The sequence below is a fragment of the Electrona antarctica genome (assembly GCF_951216825.1).
Source record: "Electrona antarctica genome assembly, chromosome: 1".
NCBI lineage: Eukaryota > Metazoa > Chordata > Actinopteri > Myctophiformes > Myctophidae > Electrona > Electrona antarctica.
This window is the reverse complement of record NC_136806.1, coordinates 53664891-53677841: the sequence shown is the minus strand read 5'-3', so window position 1 is coordinate 53677841 and position 12951 is coordinate 53664891. Positions and strand designations below refer to the sequence as shown.

General features: G+C 40.6%; 1 protein-coding gene across 1 annotated transcript; it reads left to right on the top strand.

The window, feature by feature from the left end:
- Nucleotides 1-5906: 5906 nt before the first annotated feature.
- On the top strand, nt 5907-11778 carry LOC306920599 (class I histocompatibility antigen, F10 alpha chain-like; the record flags this gene model as incomplete). The annotated part of the gene is made up of 5 exons (XM_079497410.1): nt 5907-6095; nt 7480-7755; nt 9719-10018; nt 10520-10944; nt 11677-11778. Exons 1-5 carry the CDS (start codon nt 6041-6043, stop codon nt 11776-11778), a joined length of 1158 nt encoding a protein of 385 aa, XP_079353536.1. The 5' UTR covers nt 5907-6040.
- Between the last annotated feature and the right edge of the window lie 1173 nt (nt 11779-12951).

Genomic DNA, 12951 nt, shown 5'->3' with positions numbered 1-12951 from the left:
CTTAATATATTCATCTTTTTTCTTTTATTGTTTTTCGCGTTTTACAAACGGGACAAACAATACAAACAACAAACACAAAATCATGAATACAAACATGTTAATATTAGGCTACTCAAAGATGTGTAATTCGCTACACTTGCCATTTTGGTTGCAGTGTCCAGTCTATTCCACTGGGGGGCACCAATGCATGTAAAAGTTCACTTTTATACAGTTACCTGACCAGAGTCCTTAATTCATACAGGCACACTAGCAGTGGTGGAAAGTAAATTTACTTAAGTACTGTACTTAAGTAACATTTTGAGTCATTTTTACTTTACTTGAGTACAGGGGTCATCGCCGTGATGGCTTGTGGCGGACATTTTTGTCAAAATAAAATTTTTGCCACAGGCATACAAAATGAGTGGACAGTACACAGAAAGAGCTAGCCCTGAATGAACATAGCAGGTCTGTAACTCTGAGAGTGTATGTATTGAATATGTATTGAATAAATGGGAACAGCCAACAGCATGTCGAAGTCTGGACATTTGATTATTTTAAACGAGTCAAAAATGTTTGTTCAAGATTTGTCACTATAGTCATCACAAATGTGATGGATTCAGAATAATGAAAAAACCCTAGTTTGACCCATCACGTGCTACTGAAATCCTAGTCCTACTATAAATGCGCCACGTCTCTGTCTGTCTGTGTGTGTGTGTGTGTGTGTGTGTGTGTGTGTGTGTGTGTGTGTGTGTGTGTGTGTGTGTGTGTGTATGGTTCTAATGCACGTAACTCGAGAACCATTTGCCCCACCGACTTCAAATTCGACACATGCGTTCCACACCCCACAGGGAGTGCAGTGCCCGGTATCGAGTCGGTCGGACCCACGGTTCTCCAGAACCACCACAAAAGGCTCTGGTAAGGCTCTGCCAGTGGGCCTAATGAGGCCAAGTCCTCTCACCTGTGCAATTTCCAGCCTCTGCCTCAGACAAATGTTTACGCCCCTTTTGTGATATTTTGCTGGGCCCTATACATGCACCACGTCTCTATGTGTACGTACTAGGCCTGTCAGTCGATTAAAATATTTAATCGCGATTAATCGCATGATTGCCCATAGTTAATCGCCGATTAATCGCAAATTAATCGCATATTTTTTATCCGTTCTAAATATACCTTAAATCAGTGGTTTTTAAGATTTTTCATATCAAGGTCCATTATTTATTCTGCATTTGAGCCACGGACCACCATTTGATGACATTTAGCCTTCCAGACCCAAACTAAAGAACTGTATTGATGTTGGTACCATTAGGAGAGATAACAGGCTGTATGTTGATCAAAATAACATTTTTTCTAAGTTCTCTAATTGTGTAGACTTTTGTAAATTAACTTTAAGTAATGCATTTGTTTAACAATTATTCAACTCTTGAGAGTTAAAGATCTATAAGGGTTCATTTGGTTACCAACCCTCCATCATTTAGCTGTGGGCCACCTGGAATCCCCTCAGGGACCACTGGTGGTCTTTTCAAGTTTTAAATACTCAACATGGGAGAATGCTTGCTTTATTGCAAATGCCATGGAAGGGGGAAACAAAATCATAAACTCAACACACACACACACACACACACACACACACACACACACACACATGAGAGCCCCTGCCCCTCTCTCCTGCAAGTCAACATTAGCTTTAGCACTCATTAGCATGGTCTGTGTAGCATGATTAGCATCAAGCTTCCACAACTAACTAACTATGTTTGTCAACCAAAACTGCCAGAGTTTTGCTTTTGCCCAATGCCCACTTCAAAGAGCTTCTGATCTAACACATTGTGAAGCAAATTAATTAATAACGAGCCGAACGGAGGCATTCAGCCTCTGCTCACAGCTCAACTGTGCGCAGCCCTATTAGCCTGGTAAATAAACCAGACCGAATCAGCCGTTGGCAAAAAAAAGTTGCCTACCAGCGGATTACGGTCTGGCGAGGCTCAGTAGCACGCCTCTTTCCTACAGCAGAGAACAGGTCGGACCAATCGGGACACGGTATGCAATATAGGCGGGCTTTGGTACAGTGACGTTCAATGCTTGAGACCTTTGACTGACAGTAGCTCTGACCAATTGCGTCGAAGAGAAAATGTTCCCCGGGAAATGAAATCCAAGTGGAGCCAGCCCAGACTGATATACCGCGACAGTGTTGTGTGATATTAGTCTGGCTTATTAGCCAGGCTACAGCCCTATAGTACTGACGGTCCGGAGTCCGGACTGAGTGTGGGAATGGTAGAGAGAGAGTGGGGGGCGGGGGGGGGGGATGAGAGAGAGGCGGGGCTATTGGAATCTGCCTGCCTGCATTCAGATGCATGCGTCTCTCAACCGTTCTGTCAAACTTCACCGTGCGTTAATCGCGCGTTAATTAAATTAACGCCGTTAAAAGGACGTTGAGTTAACGCACGATTAACGCGTTAACTTTGACAGCCTTAGTACGTACATAATACTGTACGTCTGTAATCCACATAACTCGAGAACGATTCGCCCCACCAACTTCATTCAATTTGACATGCGTTCCACACCACCACAAGGAGTGCAGTGTCTGGTGTCGAGTCCGTCGGATAGCTGGTTGTCCAGAACCAGCACAAAAGCCTCTGCCCAGGATCCGGACAGTAGATCACACCTGATCACCCCTAGATCTCCATATATGGAGCTGGCCTGTTTTGACATCACAGTGATGTTCTGACATCTGCATAGACTCCATATTTGGGCATGCCTGAACAAAGATGTTTTTGAAAGATGTTCGATTTTGATGTCAAGTACAACGCTAAGAAGAGCATAACTCTGATTGTGAGAAGTAAGGAAGACAGTAAGCTGGTATTTCCTGATTTCTACCTGTCTAGAATGTCATTAAAAGAATGCAAAGAGACCAAATATCTAGGTCATTTTATAACAAATGACCTATCTGATGATAGAGATATTTTTAGACAGCGGCGTAAACTGTATGCTCAAGCCAACACACTCATACGTAAGTTTAATTTCTGCTCTGTTCCAGTGAATATCTCACTTTTTAAAGCCTATTGTATTCCGCTGTACACTGCCCACGTGTGGCGACACTACAAAAAGGGCAGCCTGCAAAAAATGACAGTGGCCTATAATGACTGCATGAGACTGCTGCTCAAAGCCCCAAGATGCTGTAGTGCCAGTCAAATGTTTGTAGAAATAAATGTACCCACTTGCCCTGCTGTGCTACGAAACCTGATGTATAGATTTATGTGCAGGTTAACAGACTCTGAGAACAGCATCATTGCATCACTTTCTAACCCTGCTAAGAGCTCTGTCAGGCTGTCATCTAAGCTGTGGAGCCACTGGCGTTCTAGCCTGTATGTACAGAGATAAGTCCCCCCTGTTTGTTGTCTCCTCCACCAGGCCGAAGGCATGGGGAGAGAGTATGTTTTGCACTCCGTCCGTGTGTGTGTGTGTGTGTGTGTCCGTCCTTCCTTCCGTCCGTCTGTGTACAGCTAATCTCCGGCACCGTTAATCCGGTCGATGCCAAACTTTGCACACACACTCCTTGGATGCCAACGATGAACCTCTGCCCCGCATTTTCCAGAACGGCCTGTTATAGCACCACCATGAGGCAGCTTTTCACATATTTTACCTAAAACTGCACCGATCTGCGTGAAACGTTGCATGCACACTCCCTAGAGGCCAAGGACAAACCTTTGACCTGCATTTTCCGCATCTGCCTTTTATAGCGCCACCAGGAGGCCGACTTTTGTAAAACACATGTTTTGATATTACTCCTCCAGATTCTGTCCAAAAAACTCACAAATCGTTACACAGTATCTCTATGGTCATGTGCTCAAGTCGGATCTGTCCGATATTTCATATTCCATCCTAATTGGCTATAATTGGCTTTCACAGTTTGCAAAATTGCCCCGTTTGGAACAAAAGCCTCAAATCATGAACGCAGCGTGCAATTTACGTGAAATCTTTCACACATTTTCTTACTAGGCTGAGGAATATATCCCACCCTTTTCACATTGGCCTGTTATAGCGCCACCAACAGGTTGATTTTTGCAAAACACATTTTTGGAACAAAATGCCTCAAATCATCCAATTGCCATCAAAGGCAAAACATGTTTATATTACTCCTAAACATTTTGCCAAACATCTCACACAGTCCTATCCTCCTGGTGGAGACCTGTGCCCAGAAGGGCACTTTTTCTAGTTATTATTTATTTTGTTACATTTTTTAATAAGAATTTGAAGGTTTTCACAAACCTTAGGTTAGGTTTTAGAAGCCTCAGGTCTAAAAGGGCTAATTGTGACAGCTGGAGCTGTACAGCAGGGCTGTACTGTAAATTGCAATGATGACACAACCAGAGAGGGCCAGCCTCACCGGGCCACAGACCACAAAACCTTCAAAGATAAAATAAATTCTATTGACTACATCCTACGCGAAAATGCCAGAATGATCATCCTATGAAGTCTAATAGCTAGCGATCTGAATAAGATCGCTAGCTATTACACAAAAACAAATAAAATTAAGAAACCTTGAAGACCTTGATCTCTTAGTTCACCACCTTAGGGAATGACAAACGCATTAGCCTCCGAGGGCTTCTTTTAGTAATAAGCAATGGAAGCCCATTTCCACCACTAAGTCAAAATAATAATAATATTTTCCCCCTCCTTTACAATTATGTACCATATTTGACTTTATTTAGTTTTCTTTTTTTCCATATATATATATATATATATATATATATATATATATATATATATATATATATATATATATATAGTTATTCTGTCTTTATAATTTGCTTATTATGTATAAGCAAATTATGTATAGTATATACTTTTATTCTGCTGTGGAGGCACATATATACTACGCTTGGCAGTATATTGAGACCAATAGTCGGTTGTTTTATTTGTCATTTTATTATATATATATATAGGAATTGAAGTGAATTGCTTTTCTGGTTTGACTGTGGCCGATATGGCATATTTTGGCAATGTGTGACATACAGGATCATCTATAAATGTGACATGCTCTGTCATCATCAGTTAGATCTTGCTGATATAAATAATACATTAAATACATTAAAATGAATTGTTCACGGCATGGCTGCTGCGAACAAATTGGTGAACTTAATCTTTGCAAACTTCAAAACTAATCTATTTCCTTTCTGAATTGAGTAGATATTTCACAGAACATGAATACTAAGACATTCAAATCACACAACGCTCCACAACAGCCAAACATTATTTTGACAGAAAACCTAATATTTCTTCATTTTAAACATCAGCTTCATCTGACTAATTCTGAGAGTGCAGGTCCTTATTCAATATTGTTTTGTTAAATTAGATGCTTACTGTTACATACCAAATACCAATGTTACATAGCAATGTTACATGACACTGTGCCATATTTACCGGTATGCTATTGTTAAGAAATGTTATTTACAAATTGTGTTTTTCATTGTAAATTACCCCACATTGGAGATTCAGGTAAAATATGAGATATGATCTTCTTACACTGGACCTATGACAGATTCTACTGATCAGAGAGAGAGAGAGAGAGAGAGAGAGAGAGAGAGAGAGAGAGAGCCAATGGCTTATAAACAATTTCTCTTTCGATTTCAGATTTGTAGAACACACCTTAAATTGCCTTTTAGTTGTACATAAGTTGAATGTCATTTTTGCTTTGCATTTACTTACCAATAAAGTGCATTTACAACATCTTCAAGCCGCAAGTGTGGCTGATCTTGTCTGATTGTGGCTCTGCTCTCATAATGCTGGTAAAACAGTAATACCCAAGGATTGTATCTAAGAAGAAATAGGCCTGTGACATGACAACTTTTAACAGAATGTAGAAGCAGAACTGTTTCACCTGGCCTTTATATGAATGTAATGTCTCCTACAAAGGCGGCACCAATATTAACAGGACTTTGGACCCAAGGCAAACGGGTAGACGGGTAAAGTACAGTATACTCGCATACTCGTCAATTCAACTGCCGGAATAAGTCCTCACTGAAACCTTCCAAGCAATGTCCTGAGACTATTGGATAGTAACAATATGTATTCCATATTAACATTCCTGATTGTTGGGACATTGTGGACAGTGAACTGTGGTGAGTATTGTGTTTTTAACTAATTCTAATCAGGACTAATATATCCTACAACCATTGGTCAGTTTATTCAATGTGAAGAAACACTTTGTTTTCTTCTTTTTTTAAACTTGTGTTACACCGTATACTGGTGGTGACTGATCCAACATTTGAACAAGACAGAACAAGCGTTTATCATGCAGTTATTCGTATTGTATTTTTACAGCCTAAAAGTGAAAGTAAGGGGCAATCCAGACGAGGACGATTTCGGTGTCCTGAATGTCAATTCAGGACAACTATAAACACATTTCAAAACAATTCTGTAGAATTTTATTAAATTATTATTTCTTTTTTTCTTTTTCTTTTTTTTTGTAATTGAAATACAATTTGGTATTATTTAGGAAATAATATCTATTACATAATGCTAGGCAGGCAGGAAATACTAGGAAGAAAGGGGACTGGAGGTTTTTATGTCACCCAAATAAAAGAACACCCATCTTTTCATTTGAAAGTTTTTCCTCAAAGCAAAAATGCCTGATATACAGCCTACATCACCTGGAGTCTGGAAACATACCTCTCCAACCACACTGTACTGCACAAAGATCAGCAAGATGGACACAAGATTCCCGGATTGGTGATCATAAAACCATAAATTGTATTTCAATATGACCAGCTTTATTTCAGGAAGCGGGGTAAACAATGTCATAATCCCTGGCAACACAAGTTTCAACTTGGGCCCATGGTGATTATTATATCTCAATGGCAGACATTAAGAGAGGCCATATTTTGGTGGATATCTCATTTTGAAATTATTGTTAAATTCCAGTGATTGTTGCTGAGAAGTATCTTACTAGTGTGACCCTCCAAAAATCAAACAGAGGACACTGATAATCCCAAAGTTGCTACCATCACATGGAAAAAGGAGGTTACAGATGGAGAAGATATACCAGTGGTTCTCAATTTATTTTAGGCTGTGACCCCCCCAAAATAATCATATTTGATCTAGGGATCCCCACCCTGACAAGCACTTAGGATTGAAGGAGTTGAGTCATTACATATACAGTCAAAACATAAATAAATACAATTAAAATAATATGTGGGGACCCCCAGGGGTCTCGACCCACAGGTTGAGAACCACTGAACTAGACCATGCTGGCATGACCGAGAGTGTATGTGGGATGACTGATTCATAAATGATGCCAACAAAACACTGTGCGCGTTGTCCCTCGCACAGCTCCCAAGGTTGACAAGCCAAGAAATATTTCACAGATAAATTGGAATACCAAAAATATAGACCACTAGTTCTCATACATTATATTATATGTATCTCTATGTCTGTTTGCTTACCTGTTTGTCTTTCTGGTGTATATATATCTAGTGTTTTTCTTCGTCTTCTTTTTACTTCCAGAGCAACACTCACTCACCTACATCTACACAGCTTTCTCCAAGCCTATCGACCTCCCAGGGATCCATGTGTTCACAGCCATGGGCCTGCTGGATGGCAGAATGATTGACTACTATGACAGCTCGCTTAAGAAAAAGATCCCCATGCAGCCGTGGATGAAGGAGAAGCTGGACAAGGACTACTGGGATAAAGGCACGCAGTCACGCCAGAGCAAGGAGCAGTGGTTCAAAGTCAACCTGGGGATCCTCAGGGATCGAATGAGACACAGCAATGACACCGGTTAGACATCCAAGCATTTCCTATACCGTAAAGTTATATATGTTTTAAAGTTAACTCAGTGTTAATCACTCTTATTCTTAAGGTCACGTATTGCGCTATAACAGGCCAATGTGAAAAGGGTGGGATTTATTCCTCAGCCTAGTAGGAAAGTGTGTGAACAATTTCACGTAAATTGCGCTCTGCATTCATGATTTGAGGCTTTTTGTTCTAAACGGGCCAATCCTGCAAACTTTGCAGCCAATGTTAGCCAATTAGGATGGAATATGAAATATCAGACAGATCCGTCTTGAGCACACGACTATACTGTGTAACAATTTTCGGGATTTTTGGACAGAATCTGGAGAAGTAATATAAAAAAATGTGTTTTACAAACGTCGACCTCCTGGTGGCGCTATAAAAGGCAGATGTAAAAAGGTTTTTCCTTGCCCTCTAGTTTCATGCAGATCGATGTAGTTATAGGTAAAAATGTTAAAAGCTGGTGCTATAACAGGCCGTTCTGGAAATGTAGGGGCAGAGGTTCGTCTTTGGCATCCAGGGAGTGTGTGTGCAACGTTTGGCATCGACCAGGCCAATGGTGCCAGAGATTAGCTGCATGGTAACGGATGGACGGACGGACACGGACGGAATGCAAAACATACTCTCCCCTGACTCCCCATGCCTTCGGCCTGGTGGAGACAATAATATAGTGTGAAACTGGGCTGTCAAGCTAATTTTAAGTCATTGGCCTGATTGGGCTAAATGGAACTTCAGGCCTTAGTTGTGCGCATGAATGTACGGCCTTTCTTTTCCAACCTGCTCTCATACAGTATATGTGTCTCAGTATCAGCTATATATGATATATCTACAAAATGTTTCACTTTGCGAATCTAGATGAAGATTGCCTAGCCATCATTCATTTTAGGATTACATAGGCTACAAGAAGGCTGTTTTGGTAGCCCCAACCTTGCCATTAATTAACCATTTGAAATTGAACATTAGCACACACAAATATATAACAAATTGTAAACGTAGTCTACGCAATATTCTACAATAAAAAGATAATCTGAGATAAACAGTAGGATCTTGCACTGCTGCTAATCCTTTAAACTATTTAATGTGCACAATTTAAATAACAAAACAAACTCCTGGGAGGGCAAAAAAAAAAAACTCAGCCATGATATTTTGTCCATGTAGCCTACTGTAGGCTATTGTATACATTTCGGTTCTGTTGTAGCTATTTATTCGTATGAGCAACATAGGCATGGTTCTTTACCATAGCAAATTCCAAGCTCAGCAAGTACCAGAACAGACTTTTTTCTAAGTGGGCTCAGGGGCAATACCAAATGGTGATATGTTGCCTAAATGCTATTGACTAAGGCCTACTGATGATTGGTCCTATAAGAACCCTGAAGTCACATGCGTGAACTGATGGAAGCTCACTATGCTGCAATCAACACCGTATATTAGTGCTGTCTGGTAAAATCAGAAGGTCAGTAGGTCACCGGTTTGCCTCACAGCCCCGGTCTATAGCCTATCAAAGTGTCCCTGAGCAAAATACGTCACCCCTAAATACCCCCCAAATCCAAGCGCTCATCATCATATAGAACCATTCCTCCCACACGATTAAGGTCTCCCTAATATTGTTACGGTCACCCTGTGTTTGTATCTTCTCTTTGTGAGCATGTCTCCCATTTTGCTCGTGAGATATAGACTGCATTTTGTTTGTCTGTTTGCTGTGGTTCGAGTGAGTCTGAGTGTCACACTGTGTGTAAAATGGATAATTTTCTCTCATTTATTTCATCCTAACTCTCTTGTTGTGTTGTGTTCTTTTAGTCCCATAGAAAATGGCATTAAACTATAAAGAAACGTTTAAACTAGATGTTGTTTTGTGTCATGACCTTCCTTCCAGACTGTTTCCTCTGTTATGATGCCTCATAAGTTGTTGTGCCTTCCCCTGTCATTGTATTCTTAACCTTTTCACCAGATTTACACATTCTTCAGTGGAGGCATGGCTGCACGGCCGAGAATCGAGCTGGAGATGACTGGAGATTAAAGTTCATCAGCGGCAAGGATGAATACAGCTATGACGGTGACGACTTCCTGTCCTTTGATGATGTGAATAAGCGCTGGATCGCCCCCAACCCATTTGCACTTCCCACCAAGCGGAAGTGGGACGAAGTCAAGATGCTGAACGACTACACCCAAGGCTACCTGGAGAGAGAGTGTGTCAACTGGTTAAGTAAATTTGTTGGTTACGAGGGAGAGGATATCAGTTTTAAGAACAGTGAGTATTAGTTTACATTATTAACACCTTTCATACATTGTGTTTGTGTGTACAAGTACATGCAGCACAATATGCGCTACAGGTACCACTAAGGACGGATACACCAAAAGACTAAAATATCAAATAATAATAAACTTTATTAGTGTAACAGTTTTCAAAAGAATGTCAAAATGTGCTCTGACTAGATGACAGTGGAATAGGAACACTGATTTGGTTGGAGCATCCCTAATGTTTTATTGGATAATCAATAAATATAGATTTTTCTGTAAAGAGATTCAGCATAATGATAAATGATGCTACAATATTTCTGCCAAATGTTGCTTATAGCCATTCAGCAGAGTTTGATTTGAAATTCATAGCACTGTCACAAACAAATACACTTTTGACAAGTATGATGAATGAGGAAGTGAAATGAACCTGAGTGAAAATAAAAAGATTCTCTACAATGCCATAGGCCTATGCATCTACTCAAAACTCAAATTTGTCCTCATGGCGTCTCAGAACCACCACAGCTCCATGTGTATGCCAAGAAGAGCAAGAATCCGACCTCCATCATTTTACACTGCCTGGCAACAGACTTCTTCCCCAAAGAAGTTACCCTGACCATCAGGAGAGATGGGAAGGTGGTGGATCGACTGGACGGCATGAGCACCACAGGTGTTCGACCCAACGGCGATGGCACTTACCAGATCATGAATCGAGTGGAGATTGTAAGAAGTGACTCTGCCAAATACAGCTGTGAGGTGATACACCCTGCGACCAACACTCGCAAGTACCAGGTTTGGGGTGAGATGCTTGTTTTCATTTTGACGTTGAATAATTTGCTTAATCTTCACATGTCAAGGGAGTGTTTCATGAGTATGTACAAAAAACAGAGGCATTTTACTTCATTAGATGTTAAAATGGAGACTCGCAACTTCTCGCAAGTTTTTGTTTATTTTATTTCATCTATTCTAAAACGTGCATCTCCCGTCCGTCACCCACCCATGCCTCCATATATGGTCATGCCTCGTGACATCACGTCTCCATATATGGTCACGCCTTTTGTCATCACGTCTCCATATATGGTCATGCCTTGTGACATCATGAAGTATATCATGAAGACCCTTAGATCTCCATATGTGCTTTGTGACACGCCACGCCTCCATATATGAAGATCACGACACTGACCTCATCTAACCCTGGATAACCATACATGGAGAAGACTGGATCATCACCTACTGTAGATCTGCATATATGGAGCCAGCCAGCAACGCTACATCTGACCTCAAACCTCAAACCCTTAGATCTCCATATATGGAGCTGACCTGTTCTGACATTCCATATGTTGATCCTTTCCCACCCGTCCTTCCTGTTCTGACATTCCATATGTTGATCTGACCTCATCAAACCCTGTACACTCAAGACACGCTCCAATATGGCCAGTACAGAATGAATTCCATATGTTGATCTGACCCCCCATGCCAAAGCGCCAGCGCTCGCCCAGCAGTCTGCCATCATTCAGGCGGATGTGTGCACACAAGTGAGGTCGCTTCTCACCCTCAGGGCGTCTTACTGGTTATAGGGTATGTTACTGGGCATGCATGCCTGGTTAGAGTTCTGGAAAATGTTATCAATAAACCATGTAATGTAATTACACAATCCTGTCTTGGTTTTAGACCACTTTGAGCCACCTGACGACTCTGGACTCTGGATCGACGACTCTGGACTCTGGATCGGAGTTATTCGTCCTGGTGTTTTTTTTTTGCTGGGACTCTTAGTGGCTGCTGTGATCTACTGTGTCTGTGTGAAGAAAAGACAAGGTTGGGTTCATTTTAAAACAACTTTCTCTTTTTCTGCTTAGTTGCGGCTTCTCTTTAAAGTTATGACTATGAGTAACTAACACTAACAGTGTGCTTAAAAAGTCAAGACCTGAAGCTATACAGCAATGTAACACAGAAAGTAAAACTTCATAGAAATTACAAGTCTCAAACAAAGAAACTGGTTATGGCTGTCATATCAAAGATATGAGATGAGTACAAAGGTCTCATTTTATTACACTGCACACAGTGTGATTATAGGTCACGTGGGAAACCAGTCTCTCTCTCTCTCTCTCTCTCTCTCTCTCTCTCAGTCATTATCAGGAACTGGTTTTTGAAGTTTCCTTCCTTGTACTATTGTACAAGGAAGTAAATTAAATATCTCTCCAGGAATGCTGGTTCCACTTTGAAAAGCAAAAAACTAAACAAAAATACATTGCTGCTTTTCACAAAGTTTTTCATAGAGAGCAAGAGTTTATATTGTACATCAGACCATTGACAGAGATGGTATTAAAGCACAACCACTTTTACTGGTCTGGCAAATCCCACTAGAACTCCTCGCTGAAACAAGTTGCGTTTCCTTTGTGTTGGCTCCCTCTCAGTCTCGATGGAGGAAATTAATATATGAATATTGTTTAGCAATTTCCCCTACTAGCACTGGTGAAACATCGCACTTATTAACCCTGGGGATCTGGAAATGTACATTTATTTTTTAAGTTAAAACTCTCAGAACACCTTACAACAAATGAGTTGGTAGGTAGTTCAGTGCCTTGCTCAAGGACACTTTAGAATGGCAGCAATGATTGAAACAGAAACCTTCCTATATGAGACTTTCACTCAACTTTCAGGCCTCTTTTGCCTAATGATCCTAACAGCCATGCCACACACAGATTATTTTACTAAATTGACGCTATTGTAGTTAAAGAAATAATGATTTGCAATGCTAATGTAGCATCTTTGAAATGAATTAATATAACAGTTTCACATTTTCTGTAGAGGTAAATGATGTAAAACCATCTTCATCCTAAAAACGACCTGACCTAATACAACATTGTTTATATTTCCAGAGAGAAAGACTAAAACTTCTAGCAATTCCAAGGACTCAGGTAATACTCTAAACCAAAATGCTATGAC